Genomic DNA, 21,567 nt, shown 5'->3' with positions numbered 1-21,567 from the left:
CTAAGGGGAAACAATCATACAATACCTCACTAAGGGGAAACAATCATACAATTCCTCACTAAGGGGAAACAATCATACAATACCTCACTAAGGGGAAACAATCATACAATACCTCACTAAGGGGAAACAATCACGCAATACCTCACTAAGGGGAAACAATCATACAATACCTCACTAAGGGGAAACAATCATACAATTCCTCACTAAGGGGAAACAATCATACAATACCTCACTAAGGGGAAACAATTATACAATACCTCACTAAGGGGAAACAATCATACAATTCCTCACTAAGGGGAAACAATTATACAATACCTCACTAAGGGGAAACAATTATACAATACCTCACTAAGGGGAAACAATTATACAATACCTCACTAAGGGGAAACAATTATACAATACCTCACTAAGGGGAAACAATTATACAATACCTCACTAAGGGGAAACAATTATACAATACCTCACTAAGGGGAAACAATTATACAATACCTCACTAAGGGGAAACAATTATACAATACCTCACTAAGGGGAAACAATTATACAATACCTCACTAAGGGGAAACAATTATACAATACCTCACTAAGGGGAAACAATTATACAATACCTCACTAAGGGGAAACAATTATACAATTCCTCACTAAGGGGAAACAATCATACAATACCTCACTAAGGGGAAACAATTATACAATTCCTCACTAAGGGGAAACAATTATACAATACCTCACTAAGGGGAAACAATCATACAATTCCTCACTAAGGGGAAACAATCATACAATTCCTAAGGGGAAACAATTATACAATTCCTCACTAAGGGAAAATAATCATACAATTCCTCACTAAGGGGAAGCAATCATACAATTCCTAAGGGGAAACAATTATACAATTCCTCACTAAGGGAAAATAATCATACAATTCCTCACTAAGGGGAAACAATCATACAATACCTCACTAAGGGGAAACAATCATACAATACCTCACTAAGGGGAAAAAATCATACAATTCCTAAGGGGAAACAATTATACAATTCCTCACTAAGAGGAAACAATCATACAATTCATCACTAAGGGGAAACAATTATACAATTCCTCACTAAGGGGAAACAATTATACAATTCCTCACTAAGGGGAAACAATTATACAATTTCTCATTAAGGGGAAACAATCACACAGTACCTCACTAAGGGGAAACAATCACACAATACCTCACTAAGGGGAAACAATCACACAATACCTCACTAAGGGGAAACAATCACACAGTACCTCACTAAGGGGAAACAATCACACAATACCTCACTAAGGGGAAACAATCACACAATACCTCACTAAGGGGAAACAATCACACAATACCTCACTAAGGGGAAACAATCATACAATTCCTCACTAAGGGAAAACAATCACACAATACCTCACTAAGGGGAAACAATCATACAATACCTCACTAAGGGGAAACAATCACACAATACCTCACTAAGGGGAAACAATCATACAATACCTCACTAAGGGAAAACAATCATACAATACCTCACTAAGGGGAAACAATCACACAATACCTCACTAAGGGGAAACAATCATACAATTCCTCACTAAGGGGAAACAATCATACAATACCTCACTAAGGGGAAACAATCACACAATACCTCACTAAGGGGAAACAATCATACAATTCCTCACTAAGGGGAAACAATCATACAATACCTCACTAAGGGGAAACAATCACACAGTACCTCACTAAGGGGAAACAATCATACAATTCCTCACTAAGGGGAAACAATCATACAATTCCTCACTAAGGGGAAACAATTATACACCATTAATACGATTTTCTCATTTTGGTTCATTAAGAGTAGCTTAATTAAAGGCTAATGACTTGCACGAAGAATATAAACACGTCCTCCCTATTTGACCGAGTCCTACAGTCGCTAAACATGGACGTGTCAGGAAACACTTTCTCCCTCCTCCTACTCTTCCCACTCGCCCTCTTCCTCCTCTACCTACCTTTTCACCTAAGTTCCAGACGTCCCTCAGCCTCCTCCACCACTGCCACCATCCCATAATTCGTGACTGCTACCCGGTTTTTCATTTTACTTCTAATACTCCTCTCCCCCCTTTTGTATATCTTCCTCCGCCCCTTCCTCCTCATCCACAGTCTCCAGGAAGCACGTGAAGAAAGTGGACCGGAAACAACACTCGACGTCCATCTTAATCCCGAAAAGTAAACTAGATGTTACGAATATTTTGTTCATTTTATTTGTTCCATGTAGAAACATTCTCGTATGGAAGAAAACGCAATAAAACGCGTAACTGCAAATGTGAGAAAAATACCACAGGGAAAACAGGATATAAAACCCTGATCGCTTTCATGTGCTTACACAGACATCTTCAGAGGTGGTTAGGTAAGGCTCGTCAGGAAATAGGACAAGTGTTTCCTGACACGGGTCTTAGGTGATGACCCGCTGTTGGAGCTTTTGGTCATATGACCGAGGCCTTCCGCTAGCTTACCGGTTCACCCCTTTAAAAATTATGATGGTAGTTACAACCATTAAATTCAGAGGAATGATTACTCTGAAGATGTGTGTAAACACAGGAAAGCGCTCAGGTTTTATTTACCATTTTCACTGATATTTTTTCATCCTCTGGTAGTCTAGTATAAAAATATAAATTATTTTTTCATTATATTAGTTTTTTTTTAATTTTTACCGGGTGTTATTGAAGTCTCGTTCTTATTTTCTCTTCTCATTTTCCTATACATTTTTTTGCATCTACCTTTAAAATAAAGTCTTCCTTTTACACTACTTTTAATTTTGTTATTTGTTATTCTTTTATATTCTCTGTTTATCATATATCGTCTCTTCCTCAGTTTTTTAATTATCTTCCAAGCCTTTTTCTTTTTTTTAGTATAGATAGATACTGTGTTGCCAGACGTGTTACGGTCGTTTCTTATATGGTTAGATATGGTATTACGTATTTTTGTACGTAACGTAAGTGAAATAATAATCTTATATGTACAGGGCGCGTTAATAAACTCGAAAGAGAAAATTGACGTAATTTAAATGGCGTTATCTAGTATCAAGAAGCATATTATGAAAATTCCCATGGTAATGGTAGTGGCGCCTTTTACTCAAATTGTTCCTCTATCGGCTCTCAGTATGAAGGACTTGCTTGGACAAAGAAGACCACAGATGGAGTACAGACTGAGGGGTCATAGACTGCGAACCTCGGGGTGAGTATCATGCCAACCACATCCCCTGAGGTGCATATCAACCAAATAATTGCTGCAGCATTTGGGCGCCAGGCATAAGTGGAAACGTTGGCAATATTTTCTGACAAATGTTGCCCCTGGTATAAATATCTTTATTTCTACAAGTGCAAGGTATACGGGTCAGTTTTGTCCCAGGATGCGACCCACACCAGTCCATTAACACCCAGGTACCCATTTTATACTGATGGGTGAATAGGAACAGCAGGTGTGTTATGGGAACACACACACAACCTCTGGACCTCAGTGTGTGAACTGAGTGCGTTAACGATCGTTATAAGTAGCATCGGTGGCCTGGTGGCTAAAGCTCCCGCTTCACACACGGAGGGCCCGGGTTCGATTCCCGGCGGGTGGAAACATTTCGACACGTTTCCTTACACCTGTTGTCCTGTTCACCTAGCAGCAAATAGGTACCTGGATGTTAGTCGACTGGTGTGGGTCGCATCCTGGGGGACAAGATTAAGGACCCCAATGGAAATAAGTTAGACAGTCCTCGATGACGCACTGACTTTCTTGGGTTATCCTGGGTGGCTAACCCTCCGGGGTTAAAAATCCGAACGAAATCTTATCTTATCTTTATCTTAATAAAATCCTATAGAAATAATGCAGATGCAGTGGCTTTATGGGGCTTACCCTGGGTTATTAACCCAGGGTATTAAATCTTCTTCATCCTTGGTTTAGCTGGGGTGAAGACCAACCTGGTGTAGGCCTGCTAATGCTTATGCTACATAAACAACGCGTCATCGTTTGATTAACATCTCTCAGGTGAAAGCACCATCTAGCATGTATAAGCCAGGAAAATTCACCCGTAGCTCGATCGGTAGCGCGCTCAGCTCACACACTGAGGTCCGGGGTTCGAATCTCCTCCGGTACGGCTGGTAAAACATTAGGGACGTGTTTCCATAAGACACCTGCTGTCCCTGTCTCTGTTCACCCATCAGTTCAAAATGGGTACCTGGGTGTTAGTCGACTGGTGTGGGTCGCATCCTGAGACAAAACTGACCTAATTTGCCTGAAATGCTCAGCATAACAAGAGGCTTTCTATATATTAGTATGTAATTGATGTCAGCTAGGCCTGCATACCATGTACTTGTAGTAAATAAAGATATTATCTCTTCCTTTGTGAAACAAAATGATGTAGACCGTTTAATTCTTGGTCATTTCTCTAAGCAAATCCATTTTATATACGAAAAACAATCACCAATATTACCCTGTAACAAAGCGTGTTTGAGTATTACCATCCCTTACTTACTAAAAAGATATTTGTTTGTTGGATAGCACCAGTAGCTGTGAAGAAATGCGCCAAATAAACACGGAAAATGGGAAAGCACAAGCCACCCCTCGCAGAATAGAAATATGCAGAAAACCACACAGAAAACGACAGGGTGAGCAGGACACAGAAAATTGGAGAGGGAGCACTAGTGTTGATCAACATCTATGTCAACATTTTGAAATCGCATGTTTCATTACCCAGGAAAACAAAAGGATTCCATCATTCTAAATGTGTAAGTGTTGTGTTTAGGGAAGAGGCTCAGGGTTGAGCGAGAAGCTTTCTCTCGGTAGGCCCAAAGTGTAACTGTCTCCATTGCATAACCCACTTAACACTGGAGAATTTACATAAAAAAAATTCGAGCCCAACAGAATGAAAAATCAATATTGTATGATATAAATGCAAACCAGAAAAGCAATCGTCGTCTTCGTGTGTGTATATAATATATATATATATATATATATATATATATATATATATATATATATATATATATATATATATATATATATATATATATATATAGGTAGTAGGTTGGTAGACAGCAACCACCAAGGGAAGTACTACCGTCCTGCCAGATGACTGAAACAGAAACCTGTAACTGTTTTGCGTGATGGTAGGATTGCTGGTTTCTTTTTCTGTCTCATAAACACGCTAGATAACAGGGATATCTTGCTACTCCTACTAACACTTTGGTCACACTTCACAGACACGCACATGCATATATATATACATACATCTAGGTTTTTCTCCTTTTTCTAAATAGCTCTTGTTCTTTATTTCTTCTATTGTCCATGGGGAAGTGGAAAAGAATCTTTCCTCCGTAAGCCATGCGTGTCGTATGAGGCGACTAAAATGCCGGGAGCAATGGGCTAGTAACCCCTTCTCCTGTAGACATTTACTAAAAAAGAGAAGAAGAAAAACTTTATAAAACTGGGATGCTTGAATGTGCGGATGACAAGAAACAGATGATTGCTGATGTTATGAATGAAAAGAAGTTGGATGTCCTGGCCCTAAGCGAAACAAAGCTGAAGGGGGTAGGGAAGTTTCAGTGGGGGGAAATAAATGGGATTAAATCTGGAGTATCTGAGAGAGTTAGAGCAAAGAAAGGGGTAGCAGTAATGTTGAAGGATCAGTTATGGAAGGAGAAAAGAGAATATGAATGTGTAAATTCAAGAATTATGTGGATTAAAGTAAAGGTTGGATGCGAGAAGTGGGTCATAATAAGCGTGTATGCACCTGGAGAAGAGAGGAATGTAGAGGAGAGAGAGAGATTTTGGGAGATGTTAAGTGAATGTATAGGAGCCTTTGAACCAAGTGAGAGAGTAATTGTGGTAGGGGATCTGAATGCTAAAGTAGGAGAAACTTTTAGAGAGAGTGTGGTAGGTAAGTTTGGGGTGACAGGTGTAAATGATAATGGGAGCCCTTTGATTGAACTTTGTATAGAAAGGGGTTTAGTTATAGGTAATACATATTTTAAGAAAAAGAGGATAAATAAGTATACAAGATATGATGTAGGGCGAAATGACAGTAGTTTGTTGGATTATGTATTGGTAGATAAAAGACTGTTGAGTAGACTTCAGGATGTACATGTTTATAGAGGGGCCACAGATATATCAGATCACTTTCTAGTTGTAGCTACACTGAGAGTAAAAGACAGATGGGGTACAAGGAGAATAGAAGCATCAGGGAAGAGAGAGGTGAAGGTTTATAAACTAAAAGAGGCAGTTAGGGTAAGATATAAACAGCTATTGGAGGATAGATGGGCTAATGAGAGCATAGGCAATGGGGTCGAAGAGGTATGGGGTAGGTTTAAAAATGTAGTGTTAGAGTGTTCAGCAGAAGTTTGTGGTTACAGGAAAGTGGGTGCGGGAGGAAAGAGGAGCGATTGGTGGAATGATGATGTAAAGAGAGCAGTAAGGGAGAAAAAGTTAGCATATGAGAAGTTTTTACAAAGTAGAAGTGATGCAAGGAGGGAAGAGTATATGGAGAAAAAGAGAGAGGTTATGAGAGTGGTGAAGCAATGTAAAAAGAGAGCAAATGAGAGAGTGGGTGAGATGTTATCAACAAATTTTGTTGAAAATAAGAAAAAGTTTTGGAGTGAGATTAACAAGTTAAGGAAGCCTAGAGAACAAATGGATTTGTCAGTTAAAAATAAAAGAGGAGAGTTATTAAATGGAGAATTAGAGGTATTGGGAAGATGGAGGGAATATTTTGAGGAATTGTTAAATGTTGATGAAGATAGGGAAGCTGTGATTTCGTGTATAGGGCAAGGAGGAATAACATCTTGTAGGAGTGAGGAAGAGCCAGTTGTGAGTGTGGGGGAAGTTCGTGAGGCAGTAGGTAAAATGAAAGGGGGTAAGGCAGCCGGGATTGATGGGATAAAGACAGAAATGTTAAAAGCAGATGGGGATATAGTTTTGGAGTGGTTGGTGCAATTATTTAATAAATGTATGGAAGAGGGTAAGGTACCTAGGGATTGGCAGAGAGCATGCATAGTTCCTTTGTATAAAGGCAAAGGGGACAAAAGAGAGTACTTCCCATCTCCAGGACTCAAGTCCGGCCTGCCGGTTTCCCTGAATCCCTTCATAAATGTTACTTTGCTCACACTCCAACAGCACGTCAAGTATTAAAAACCATTTGTCTCCATTCACTCCTATCAAACACGCTCACGCATGCCTGCTGGAAGTCCAAGCCCCTCGCACACAAAACCTCCTTTACCCCCTCCCTCCAACCCTTCCTAGGCCGACCCCTACCCAACCTTCCTTCCACTACAGACTGATACACTCTTGAAGTCATTCTGTTTCGCTCCATTCTCTCTACATGTCCGAACCACCTCAACAACCCTTCCTCAGCCCTCTGGACAACAGTTTTGGTAATCCCGCACCTCCTCCTAACTTCCAAACTACGAATTCTCTGCATTATATTCACACCACACATTGCCCTCAGACATGACATCTCCACTGCCTCCAGCCTTCTCCTCGCTGCAACATTCATCACCCACGCTTCACACCCATATAAGAGCGTTGGTAAAACTATACTCTCATACATTCCCCTCTTTGCCTCTAAGGACAAAGTTCTTTGTCTCCACAGACTCCTAAGTGCACCACTCACTCTTTTTCCCTCATCAATTCTATGATTCACCTCATCTTTCATAGACCCATCCGCTGACACGTCCACTCCCAAATATCTGAATACGTTCACCTCCTCCATACTCTCTCCCTCCAATCTGATATTCAATCTTTCATCACCTAATCTTTTTGTTATCCTCATAACCTTACTCTTTCCTGTATTCACCTTTAATTTTCTTCTTTTGCACACCCTACCAAATTCATCCACCAATCTCTGCAGCTTCTCTTCAGAATCTCCCAAAAGCACAGTGTCATCAGCAAAGAGCAGCTGTGACAACTCCCACTTTGTGTGTGATTCTTTATCTTTTAACTCCACGCCTCTTGCCAAGACCCTCGCATTTACTTCTCTTACAACCCCATCTATAAATATATTAAACAACCACGGTGACATCACACATCCTTGTCTAAGGCCTACTTTTACTGGGAAAAAATTTCCCTCTTTCCTACATACTCTAACTTGAGCCTCACTATCCTCGTAAAAACTCTTCACTGCTTTCAGTAACCTACCTCCTACACCATACACTTGCAACATCTGCCACATTGCCCCCCTATCCACCCTGTCATACGCCTTTTCCAAATCCATAAATGCCACAAAGACCTCTTTAGCCTTATCTAAATACTGTTCACTTATATGTTTCACTGTAAACACCTGGTCCACACACCCCCTACCTTTCCTAAAGCCTCCTTGTTCATCTGCTATCCTATTCTCAGTCTTACTCTTAATTCTTTCAATTATAACTCTACCATACACTTTACCAGGTACACTCAACAGACTTATCCCCCTATAATTTTTGCACTCTCTTTTATCCCCTTTGCCTTTATACAAAGGAACTATGCATGCTCTCTGCCAATCACTAGGTACCTTACCCTCTTCCATACATTTATTAAATAATTGCACCAACCACTCCAAAACTATATCCCCACCTGCTTTTAACATTTCTATCTTTATCCCATCAATCCCGGCTGCCTTACCCCCTTTCATTTTACCTACTGCCTCACGAACTTCCCCCACAGTCACAACTGGCTCTTCCTCACTCCTACAAGATGTTATTCCTCCTTGCCCTATACACGAAATCACAGCTTCCCTATCTTCATCAACATTTAACAATTCCTCAAAATATTCCCTCCATCTTCCCAATACCTCTAACTCTCCATTTAATAACTCTCCTCTCCTATTTTTAACTGACAAATCCATTTGTTCTCTAGGCTTTCTTAACTTGTTAATCTCACTCCAAAACTTTTTCTTATTTTCAACAAAATTTGTTGATAACATCTCACCCACTCTCTCATTTGCTCTCTTTTTACATTGCTTCACCACTCTCTTAACCTCTCTCTTTTTCTCCATACACTCTTCCCTCCTTGCATCACTTCTACTTTGTAAAAACTTCTCATATGCTAACTTTTTCTCCCTTACTACTCTCTTTACATCATCATTCCACCAATCGCTCCTCTTCCCTCCTGCACCCACTTTCCTGTAACCACAAACTTCTGCTGAACACTCTAACACTACATTTTTAAACCTACCCCATACCTCTTCGACCCCATTGCCTATGCTCTCATTAGCCCATCTATCCTCCAATAGCTGTTTATATCTTACCCTAACTGCGTCCTCTTTTAGTTTATAAACCTTCACCTCTCTCTTCCCTGATGCTTCTATTCTCCTTGTATCCCATCTACCTTTTACTCTCAGTGTAGCTACAACTAGAAAGTGATCTGATATATCTGTGGCCCCTCTATAAACATGTACATCCTGAAGTCTACTCAACAGTCTTTTATCTACCAATACATAATCCAACAAACTACTGTCATTTCGCCCTACATCATATCGTGTATACTTATTTATCCTCTTTTTCTTAAAATATGTATTACCTATAACTAAACCCCTTTCTATACAAAGTTCAATCAAAGGGCTCCCATTATCATTTACACCTGGCACCCCAAACTTACCTACCACACCCTCTCTAAAAGTTTCTCCTACTTTAGCATTCAGGTCCCCTACCACAATTACTCTCTCACTTGGTTCAAAGGCTCCTATACATTCACTTAACATCTCCCAAAATCTCTCTCTCTCCTCTGCATTCCTCTCTTCTCCAGGTGCATACACGCTTATTATGACCCACTTCTCGCATCCAACCTTTACTTTAATCCACATAATTCTTGAATTTACACATTCATATTCTCTTTTCTCCTTCCATAACTGATCATTTAACATTACTGCTACCCCTTCCTTTGCTCTAACTCTCTCAGATACTCCAGATTTAATCCCATTTATTTCCCCCCACTGAAACTCTCCTACCCCCTTCAGCTTTGTTTCGCTTAGAGCCAGGACATCCAACTTCTTTTCATTCATAACATCAGCAATCATCTGTTTCTTGTCATCCGCACTACATCCACGCACATTTAAGCATCCCAGTTTTATAAAGTTTTTCTTCTTCTCTTTTTTAGTAAATGTCTACAGGAGAAGGGGTTACTAGCCCATTGCTCCCGGCATTTTAGTCGCCTCATACGACACGCATGGCTTACGGAGGAAAGATTCTTTTCCACTTCCCCATGGACAATAGAAGAAATAAAAAAGAACAAGAGCTATTTAGAAAAAGGAGAAAAACCTAGATGTATGTATATATATATATGCATGTGCGTGTCTGTGAAGTGTGACCAAAGTGTAAGTAGGAGTAGCAAGATATCCCTGTTATCTAGCGTGTTTATGAGACAGAAAAAGAAACCAGCAATCCTACCATCATGCAAAACAGTTACAGGTTTTTGTTTCACAGTCATCTGGCAGGACGGTAGTACTTCCCTGGGTGGTTGCTGTCTACCAACCTACTACCTTTATTATTATTAAATTTTATAATTATTATTGTTAGTTCATTATTTTTATAGCCCTGGCAACCAATTCGTCGAAAGGTAAAAAAAAAATGCAGCTTGAGTCGCCCACCTGTCTGTAAGAACATGGGATGAGTGTATACAACAGACCCTCATCACAGGTTTAGTTAGAGGAAATGGCCTCATTACGTGCTAAGAGAAGAAATGTTTGGCCTCCAGGCAACCTCCTCACTTAATTGGTTAATTTAATAGCGAAGCCAAGTATTGAGGCTTTCGCGGAGGAATGGACGGAGCGAATGTTGGGGAGACAGTTTGATTTGGAGTGGAGGGGGAAAGATGGAGGAACAGAAGAAGCAACTCTGGACTGAGAAGATGGAGGGTAATGGTGAGGAATGGGGGAGGAGGTGGGATTGGGGGCAATAGAGGAAGTATGAGCTGGGGATGGAGGCAGTGGAGAATGAAAAGAGAAGATGAGTGATTTGGAGATCAGGGAAGAAGGGGTAGAGAAGGCGCTTGTACTTCAGTTATGTGAGATGATTGCAATGCTTTGGTTGCGTGTAGAAAATTGCAGGGTTTGGATGAAGATAAAGGCTTACGGAATTTAGGTAAAGTATGGAGTCAAGAAGGAAACGGGAGAGGAAGTGAGAGGTGGGTGAAGGGTGAGCAAGAAAGAGAGAAAGGAAGGAATAGTGAGAGAAGGGCAAAGAGAGAGAGAGAGAGAGAGAGAGAGAGAGAGAGAGAGAGAGAGAGGACTAAAAATATGCGTATGAAGAATTTTAAAAGCTTTATCCCTTCTCTGGCATTACTTTTGCTTCATATTTCTGCCATTATATCGCAATACTCATGAACTGCAGGAGCACTTTCGGCTGGGTATACCTACGTCACTACAGATCTCCGTCAACGGAAACTATACAAGGCTCAGTGTAAGACTCACGTGGAAGAAGCTGGTGGCAACGGCTGTGAGGGGCGGAGTGAGGAACAAGGGTTCGTTCTCCAGCAGGAAGGCATCCACTTTGCCCTTGGAGCTGCTTCTGACAAGGTCGTTGACGCGCCGGCGGACAGTGTCGTCCAGCTCTCCCGGATCCACATCCTCAATCACGGCGTCGTAGAACACTTTGATGGTTCGCGCGAAGAAGTCGGTGGAGTAAGGGTTCTTTTCCTGGTGGAAGCAAGAACTGGAATAAGGATTTCTTATCTGGAGGTATTAGAAGGCAGGAGAGTAACGGCTCCCTTCCAGGATGTGGGAAGGAGCTAGCTGAGTATTCCTTTTCCTAGCAACGGGGAAGAGGAAGACGAAAAAAGTTTGTTTTCTGAAGGAGAGAAGGTGAAAGAGGGAAAGTTTGTGCTAATAATAATGTAATTAATATACGAAGATATAGCAGAAGAATCAATGGAAGGACAAAATGATACTAATAGAGGAATAAAAGAGAGGGAGAGGGAGAGAGAGAGAGAATGCCAGGAAGCAAAATGAAAACGGGAGAGCGAAAAATCAAAATCTTTCAAAATTTTGAATTTCAGTGGGAAATAGGAAATACTAAGCAAATATATGTTCACTGGTGTTAAGAAATAATATTGCATTTTATCCCTATATGGAATGTACCTTGGTGCTAGTGAAGGGCTTTCGATCCAAGTAATTGAAGCTATCTTTCCTCTTTGGTTCACTTACGCTGAGTGATACACAAGCCTCCGCAATGAGAAATACACATTATATCGCATATACCGTTTATATGACGATGTGATTATATTTTTGCTCATTATCAAACTATTATTGAAGTCTCCAAATTATAATTTACAAACACTGCATCAGCTTAATTTTGTTTAAAGAGATCGTTGGTTTTAACGAGATCGCTGTTATTTTGTATCTCCTATTATGCAATGAAGACCCGTGAATGATAATTAGGCAATAAAGGGTCAAAATAACGCTACTAGTGTTAAATTTACCACGAGAACCATAATATCATCGTTGTGCCAGAGCTCACTGTAAAAGTTTTTATCGGAATATCAGCAAAATGGTGAAACATCACAGAGAACACTTACATGGGAGTACATGAGAGACAAGTAATAGCAATTTTACACCGAGGTTATCTGCTGAGTAGAACTGACTACTTCAACCTAGATTATGGACCACTGGTGTACTGCCTACTTTGTGGGTCGAGGAAAACTCAGGTGTAAAAGAAAACAGTATAACGAAGAGATGTATAACGCTGTCTCAGTCTGTGAAGTTCATTACTAGTACGCTGAGGATGATCTCGCAAGGAAAAGAAAACTATCTCAACTTTTCACTGTGATTTCTTTGTAATTGTTATTTTTTTCCCGGTCCATATACGTATAACTTGTCGGCAGACTAACTACTGAACCCGGAACGCCACGATTTTAGTTCTTTCTGTTGCTATGAATCCGTAATTTCAAAATGATAATCACATAGATGACCTAAGACTCTTAAGCTATTATGGTCATATTTTTTTGAGTGTATAGCTTGTAGTGAGTGCAGTTGAGTGTATGCTTCACGATTAGCTGACGGAGGATCGAGCCTACACAATGGTACAACGCTTCATGCAATACAATAACTTGCTTTGAGTGACCCATACGGAATAAGTGTTATATTCTTTGTGTAAAACATTCGCGGATCTAATGAACCTTCTCAACGAGGAACTGGTTCAGTAAGACAACATCGTGGGCATCTGTAGTCTCCTGCACCGACTGCGTCACATTCTTCAGGATGAGGTGAGGGTTGAAGGTGAAGAACTTGTCCATCTGGAGGAGATCGCTGAGGGCCCCAGAGGAAGAACCGCGAGCCCCAATCAGAAGCATACCCAGGGTGGAGATCAGACTTAGAGGAGACATGACGAAGTTCCTTCTCTTGTGATGGCTGGCGGCTCGCTTGTATACCTGCAGGAATCACACGTCATTGTCATTACTATATTTTAGCAGAAATATCACCATTCCAGTAGGAAAAGCATCTCCAGAGGGTGGCTGATGGTGGTGGGAATATATTTGTCAGGAAATTTGGGGGAAATAGTTCGAACGAGAGCCTTAATCATGTGTGGCAACCAATCCCTGTAACTTGTAGTTATTTGACTGTGGAGATTAAAATTTTTATCCAAATATATATTTTTGTGGTTTATTGAATAATATCTTAGGGATAACTCTTGTCACCTTTAATCTGGAATTAAATAAGATGACTTTACAATAATAACGATTTTCCCTTTCATATTACACAGCCAATAATAAAGAAGAATTTGGAAGAAACATTTTAATCACATAGGTCAGTATTATGTATGTTATAACAACAACAATAATAATAATAATAATAATAATAATAATAATAATAATAAATCTTTAGTTTTATAAGTACATAATGCAACTATTACAAATCCAGCTAACATATACAGAAATCCCCTGGTTACGCAAAGCATTTCGGGTAATTTAGGTTAATGTTGTCCTTCAGAATGCGAGCCACAACAGCCGGCTAACACGCAGGTACCTACTTACCACTGGGTGAACAGGGGGCAGCAGGTGTAAGGAAACATGCCCAACTTTTCACCCATTCCGGGATCGAACCCTCACCCTCAGTGTGATCCTCTTAGCCTTTCACACTACGGTTTCCTCTATCATTAAAAATATTGTCTATAATTCTAAATATTCCTACCGTTTATTGCTATATATTTATATTTATTCGTTTATAGAATTCAAACTTAGAATAAGTCGACGTAAAGAAGTCTTGTCTAGAAAACGTTATTCTAAAACAAACCTTATTCAGAAATGCCATTATGGTCAATCATTCATTAAATTCTTGTGATTTTAATATGTTGAATAAATGCACTAACAATCTGTAAGCATGTATCAGAGCTATTGGTCATCTGACCGAGGCCTTCCACCGGCTTACCGGTCCACCCCGTTAAAAATTAAGCTTATGTTATTTAATTACTTTTCCTTACCGTACAGGTATTTTCCATTAAGTAATTTATTTCAATCTCTCACTTATGTAACAGTTTATTGTAATTAAAGGAATAAAATCCTTTTCTTAGAAAAGTGTATATAAATGTTTGTCATGTGGATTTATTAATAAAATTCATATCCATCATAAGAACATAAAACAAGAGGGTCACTGCAGGAGGCCTACTGGCCCATACTAGGCACGTCCTGCTCAAACCCAAACTAACAGAAATATTTGGGCTGAGTAATTCCCATAGTATTATTCTCTCTGGAGTTTATCAACAAAAATATTTAATTTAGTTTTGGAGCATTTCTTTCACTTAGTTTAGAACGCGTACGAAAAGTAATTGCACTTTTTTAGTGAAAAAAATTACATTTAGAAGTACAAATTAGCACAAAATAATTTGGATATAAAATGGCTAAACTAGTGTTTAGTTATAGTTTTTTATTATTTATAAAATGGCTTTTATAAATATTTTATGAAAATTGAAAAGCTAAATGGTTATATTTATAACCATAATTTTTAAAGGAGTGCATCGATAAGCCAGCGGAAGGCCTCGGTCAGATGACTAAAAGCTCCAGCTACAGGTCATCATATGACTAAGACCCGCGTCAGGAAACACTTGTCCTGTTTCTTGACAAACCTAACCTAACCTAACCTAACCTAACCTTACCTAGCCTAACCTAACCTAACCTTATCTAACCTAACCTAACCTAACCTTACCTAACCTAACCTAACCTAACCTAACCTAACCTTACCTAACCTAACCTAACCTAACCTTACCTAACCTTACCTAACCTAACCTAACCTAACCTAGCCTAACCTAACCTAACCTAACCTTACCTAACCTTACCTAACCTAACCTAACCTAACCTAACCTAACCTTACCTAGCCTAACCTAACCTAACCTTATCTAACCTAACCTAACCTAACCTTACCTAACCTAACCTAACCTAACCTAGCCTAACCTAACCTAACCTAACCTTACCTAACCTAACCTTACCTAACCTAACCTAACCTAACCTAACCTAACCTAACCTAACCTTACCTAACCTAACCTAACCTAACCTAACCTTACCTAACCTAACCTTACCTAACCTAACCTAACCTAACCTTACCTAACCTAACCTTACCTAACCTAACCTTACAGAAATAATTGGGTTACCCACCTTAGTTCCAGTACTAATGCTCTACATCTAAGAATTAGATTTTCACTTAAATGTACTTTCATTACAAGCAAAGTACTTTAATTAAATCAACGATCAGTAAGAATTGTGTATATTTTTCAGTCTTATAGGAATGATAGTTATATCAAGTATCATGTATTTCCAATCTCGTCATTGATACATGCAGTAATTACCTTTTAAATAATTTTGGATATAATGAAATCTACAATAAGTTGGCTACAGAATTATGAATTAACTTTAAGTACGTTTATTTAGCTAACCGTAACTAAGAACTATCTAATGTAGCAATATTTTATTATCTAGGTAGTAGGTTGGTAGACAGCAACCACCCAGGGAGGTACTACCGTCCTGCCAAGTGAGTGTACAACGGAAGCCTGTAATTGTTTTACATGTTGGTAGGATTGCTGGTGTCTTTTTTCTGTTTCATAAACATGCAAGATTTCAGGTACGTCTTGCTACTTCTACTTACACTTAGGTCACACTACACATACATGTGCAAGCATATATGCACACACACCTCTCTGGGTTTCTTCTATTTTCTTATTAGTTCTTGTTCTTGTTTATTTCCACTTATCTCCATGGGGAAGTGGAGCAGAATTCTTCCTCCGTAAGCCATGCGTATCGTAAGAGGCGACTAAAATGCCGGGAGTAAGAGGTTAGTTACCCCTTCTCCTGTATAAAATACTAAATGTTAAAAGATAAACTTTTTTTCTTTTTGGGTCACCCTGCCTCGGTGGGATATGGGAGAACCTTGAGTTTTCCCTGAGATACGTTTGTCTTCTCTGTGGATGAGGGTCCCCAGTAAAGTTCTAGACGTGGTGCCTTTCATATATATATATATATATATATATATATATATATATATATATATATATATATATATATATATATATATATATATTAAATGTTTTGTACCATATTATGTAATAAAATATACCTATTGGTAAAAAAAGAATGAAAAGATGGGGCGGTAGGGGAAGTGGAATATTCAAACTGCTTCAGGAAGAAATCCAAATATTCTTCCTTGAAGCCTTTTTATCCACTTCTCCGAGGCTGTGGGTCCCACAATTTACACCAGAGGTGGACCCCATGTATATATATATATATATATATATATATATATATATACACACACTCACACTGTAAAGTCTTTGATCAAAGAGACTGAATACTCTGAATATTACATTAAATATTCTGAGAGTACATCAATAGCTCTGCATTAACTGGATGAAAGGCGCAAATTAATTTTTTTGTTATCATCGTGGGAATTGGAAATGGTAATTACATTTAGACGGGGTCGAAGCAGCAGGGAAAAGGTAATTGGACTGCCCTTGATGGGTTAAGAAAATGACATTACCTTTAAAGGAATGGCCGGTCTGGAGACTCACTTAAAAGCATTAAATCCTGCTACAGCAAACTTTACATTATATAATCTTGGTTTTGTTAAAAGCTCACCTTTATAAAGTGTAAATCGTATTTTTGTATAAAAGTTGAGATTTAGTATGATGTGTATTTTTATTGACATGAGATTTTACAGCTAGAAGCTGTGTGTGTGTGTGTGTGTGTGTGTGTGTGTGTGCGTGTGTGCGTGTGTGTGTGTGTGTGTGTGTGTGTGTGTGTGTGTGTGTGTGTGTGTGTGTGTGTGTGTGTGTGTGTGTGTGTGTGTTTTGTGCCGAATAGGTAAAACTGGTCAATTAGCAAGAACTCATTTAAAATTAAGTCCTTTCTAAAATTTTATCTTATACGTTTAAATATATATTTTTTCATTTATGTTAATGTAAAAATTAATAATTCTGTACCAAAAGAACCTTTGAAAACTTACCTAGCCTTATAACAAGCGAAATTTAATTTAGCCTAATCCAACTAACTATATTTTAAATAAGTTTACAATAATTTAATAATAAACAAACACAATGAAATATACTTTTTTCGTTAGTTTCAAAATGATATTTGCGAAATTATTGCATGCACAAATATTCGTTTGCCTTATTCGGCAAGAAGAGTGTTGCTATTTAAGCCAAAATCGCAAATTTTACCTTAATAATGTTTTCAATGAAACGCAAAACATTTTACCTCAAAAGTGATATTGTTCATGACGTCGACGAACTCCCGAACGTCTGGATGAAGACCTTCGACGGACGCCTCTAAACCCGGGTTGTCTTTGGGAGCCTTCAGGAGCGTGGCTGTAGGTTCCGGAGGTCCTAGACTGTCCACAGGGTGGTGGTGATGGTCTCCATCATGGTGGTCCCCATGGTGATGGTCTTCATGATGATGGTCCCCGTGGTGGTCATGGTGGTCATGGTATGGAGTGGTTGCGTTGGGGCCCGGGAAGTCAAGTTGCTGTGTGTCGTTCAGAACGGGTCGTGCGGGTTGGTCGACATCGTAGTTGTAATAGTCCTGGTAGCAGAAACAAGTGTTGTAAGAATGCATCAGGGTTACTAATAAACGAAAACACATTTTTAGGGAACTGGCCAGTTTTCATCTGTTTTAAGGTGACGTAAAGGAGACACGTTCGCCACATTTAGTCTTTTCAGATGAGCTCAGGCACCAAAATTCAGCTTCAAACCTTGATTCTGTATTCGCTTTATTTTTTTTTTTTCAGCGTTGACGAGCTGTATTTGCACCAGAAAAAATGTTTTAGTTATGTCACAGATATCTCAAATGTGCAAAAAAGAAGATTTAAAGCATGTTAACTTACCTCGGGGATGTTATCCAGGTATACAGGTGCACCGTAGTAATCATAAAAGTTATCCCCTTCTGTCAGGTTGCCGTTGGCTTGCAGCGCCTCTAAGTCAATCCTGTCTTGGTAACCGCTCCCGGCCAGCTGGGATGCTGGAAGGACGCTGGAATCGCTAGAGACTTTGTATTCTGGCTCTTTATGGTACTGACCCGGCCTATGAAGCTCCTCAGAAGCAAGGGAGTGTTGTGGTCTTAGGACGGCAGCAGGTACTGTTGTGAGATACTGCGTGGTTAGTGCTAGAGTTGTAGAGTCTTGTGTGGTTGAAGCAGGCGTTGTGGAGTCTTGCATGGTGGACTCGTCAGCAGAGTCGTCCTTAAGAGATTCTTGGGTAGTAGTAAAGTACTGCGTGAGCAAATCTCCGATACTGATGTTCTGATTATTGATTCCTTGTGTGTGAATCGTCGAAAAATTGAGTGTTGGTTGCGGAGAGCGTACTTCATTCAGATTTTCAATAGCGTGTTGGACTGATATCGCAAACTCGTTTTGAGGGCCATCGTGTGCATTGTTAGGTAAGGGGCTGACCGCCAGTAACGCTGCTGGTCCATCGTATGGGGCATAGGGCTTTTCTTTCTGATCTGCAGTTGAAGAACTTGATACTAAAGTAGTGCTTGAGGGCTCTGTATCCTCAGCTGGAATAATATCATAAGGGCTTTGTGGTAATGAAGGATTGCGGATGTCGAGAGAAAGCAAATTTTCGTCAAGGGAAACTGAAGTCCTGTCGGAATTAGCTGTTGCCAATGTGTCAAGACGATCGGGCTGCCCAGTAGCTGAGTATGTATTAATATGGTGGGTCACTGAGGGCTGAGTGACTGTTGATGTTTCTGCTACTGAGTCTGTTGTTGTTATAATTCTTGAAGATGCAGTTACAGCAATCGGTGTGGTCTGTGTTTCTATTGGAATAATTGTAGTCGGCGTTTCTGATATAAGAGTCATTTGAGTGTTGTCGAGGAAGACATTCGTGGCAAAATCAATGAATGCCGACTGGAATGGTGAATGGGTGGAAGAGTCAGTCTCAAAGTAATGCTGTGTTGTAGTAGTCTCTTGAACTAGGTCATTGGTTGTAAAATCACTCTCAAAGCTGTGCTGTGTAGCAGTAGATACTTGATCTAAGTTGTTAGCTATAGTGTCACTCTCAAAGTTGTGTTGTATCGCAAGAGTCTCTTGATCTAAGTTGCTAGTTGTGAGTGCGACATTCAGGGGTTGTGGAGGGTTGTCATTATTGTAAGATTGGGCGTACAGGTCAGTGAGGGTAGACAAAAGCGGGTCTTCTGCATCGATTCGAGTAGAAAGAAGGTTGTTATTTTCATCATATGTAACCTGATGTAATTTGTCAGTGGTAGATGCGACGACGGTCGATATGTCATAATCAAAATTTCCATCGTGAAGTGTGGTCGTTTCTCCTGGTTCCTGAGCAGCATCAGCGACGCTTGTTGTGTAATTCCATAAGGTGAATCCTCCGTCAGGTGTAGCTTCATTATTGGAGGGGATGACCGTCTCAAGCAGATCACTAGGGTTGGAATGATAGTCATTCGTGGGCTCGAGATCCTGACGAGTGCTGGAATTTCCTTCATCCTCTTCGACAAACAATGGATCAAAACCTGGGAAGCGACTGTTCCATCTGTCGTTACCCGGCAGTTTAAGCACCTGACTACCGCTGTCTGATAGCTCAATAGTCAGAACTTCACCTGTGGTATCGGGAACAGTGGTGACTTCCGGGAATGTAGTGGTAATATCAGTTGTGGTAGGCTGGTCGCTGGTAGTAGCCGTGCTCTCAGCCTGGGGTAAAGTGGAAGGGTCGTTGAGGGAAGGTGTGAAAGTCGAGGGGAACTGCCACTGGGTGGTTAGATGGTGAGGTATACTGAGGAGGTTATGAAGGATGGTTTCAGGGATCTCGATGGATTCACCAGAGTTCTCAGTGAGGTTTGCAGGGAAGACTGGCGGCTGCTGCTGGCTCTGAGCCACTTCCGACGACACCACCTGCAGAAGCCAAACACACACACGCAGTTAGGCTTTAATATTTGACTAACCCTACTAAGGTAAAAACATAGGGGTTGCGTTGATGTCATTCAAGGGCTGTTGATACAAGGAATTGAAAATACTTTTCCTCTTCTCTGGATCAGACTTCTGTATCTCCTATTGCCCTGCAACTGCATGATCCTTGCGGATTTATCGTTTTCACATAAACGAAAGTAAATAATGTACTTCCATTATTTAATCCAATATATGACTAAAAATGCGTTGGATATTTCGAAGATTTTTATTTTTAGTTATAAACAAAATTGTGTATTTTAATCTTTATGGAGATCACGAATTTCGTGTAGTTATTATAATGGATTTGTCCCGAGATAAATCTGGCAGTTTCAAACGATATTTGTCCCACTCCATGAATAAAAAAAAATCCGCATTTTACAACAATAGTTACAAATGTTCCAACACGGGACCCTAACGCTTTCAGAGCAGAACCCGAACGTTCTAACACGAGACCCCAAATGCTCCAAAACCCTGAATCGTTCTAACTTAGGAATCGAACGTTCCAACGCGAGACCCACCTGTTGCACGATGGCAATCACACCCTGGATGTTGTCTTGAGGGCGTGTCGGGAGAGATGGTCGTGGTTGGCTGACTGGAGTTAACTCTCCAGTCCGGTTGTAGAAGTTCACACACCCACTGCCTCCTTGTCCCGTTCCGTGAGGCCCTAGTGCCAGTAGCAGGTCCTGGGAGAGAAAGACAGAAATTATTAGAATGCAGTGAACATGGTTGGTTTTATTGTTTTATAACTAAGACATGTTGTATTCACGTGCTGTACACATGTGTTGTGGTATTGCATTTCTGTTTATGGATGTTGCTTACTATAGAGTGAGTGTTGCATATCCGTTAAAGGGACATTGTCTACCAGAGCAGGGGAGGATGTTGCATATCTCTAAACGTTGCAGAAAAACAGTAACACGTTTATATTGTTCTCCACCTTGAGGCATTGGAGTTACTACCTCCTTTCCTTCCCTTTAACATGTCCTCACCCTTCACTCCAGTTACTATCCGCGTAATCTGTCTTCCACCCTTCACTCGTTACTATCTTACTACCTCCCTGCAACCTACACTCCACTTACCTGGATATCCTGGAGAGAGATCCACTTTTGAGCCAGCTGACCATCCTCCCCGTAGACGTAAACCTGGAATTTCCTCCCACCGTCTGGGATAATTGGTCGAGCAAGATGCTGGCGGG

General features: G+C 40.1%; 1 protein-coding gene across 1 annotated transcript in view; it reads right to left on the bottom strand.

Annotated features, from left to right (window-relative positions):
• The window catches only part of LOC128685089 (uncharacterized), a 156,803-nt gene that overhangs the window by 30,089 nt on the left and 105,147 nt on the right, over window positions 1–21,567 (bottom strand). The window contains exons 3-8 of the mRNA XM_053771586.2: window positions 21,452–21,567; window positions 20,894–21,058; window positions 18,303–20,321; window positions 17,678–18,001; window positions 13,118–13,369; window positions 11,415–11,639 (exon numbers count right to left, since the gene is read on the bottom strand). The exon at window positions 21,452–21,567 is cut by the window's right edge and continues 68 nt beyond it. Coding sequence (XP_053627561.2) covers window positions 11,415–11,639; window positions 13,118–13,369; window positions 17,678–18,001; window positions 18,303–20,321; window positions 20,894–21,058; window positions 21,452–21,567 — 3,101 coding nt within the window. The remainder of the gene's footprint in view (window positions 1–11,414; window positions 11,640–13,117; window positions 13,370–17,677; window positions 18,002–18,302; window positions 20,322–20,893; window positions 21,059–21,451) is intronic.

Source organism: Cherax quadricarinatus, chromosome 5, assembly GCF_038502225.1.
Source record: "Cherax quadricarinatus isolate ZL_2023a chromosome 5, ASM3850222v1, whole genome shotgun sequence".
Lineage (NCBI taxonomy): Eukaryota > Metazoa > Arthropoda > Malacostraca > Decapoda > Parastacidae > Cherax > Cherax quadricarinatus.
Note: the sequence above shows the minus strand (reverse complement) of the source record. Positions and strands in the feature narration are given on the sequence as shown.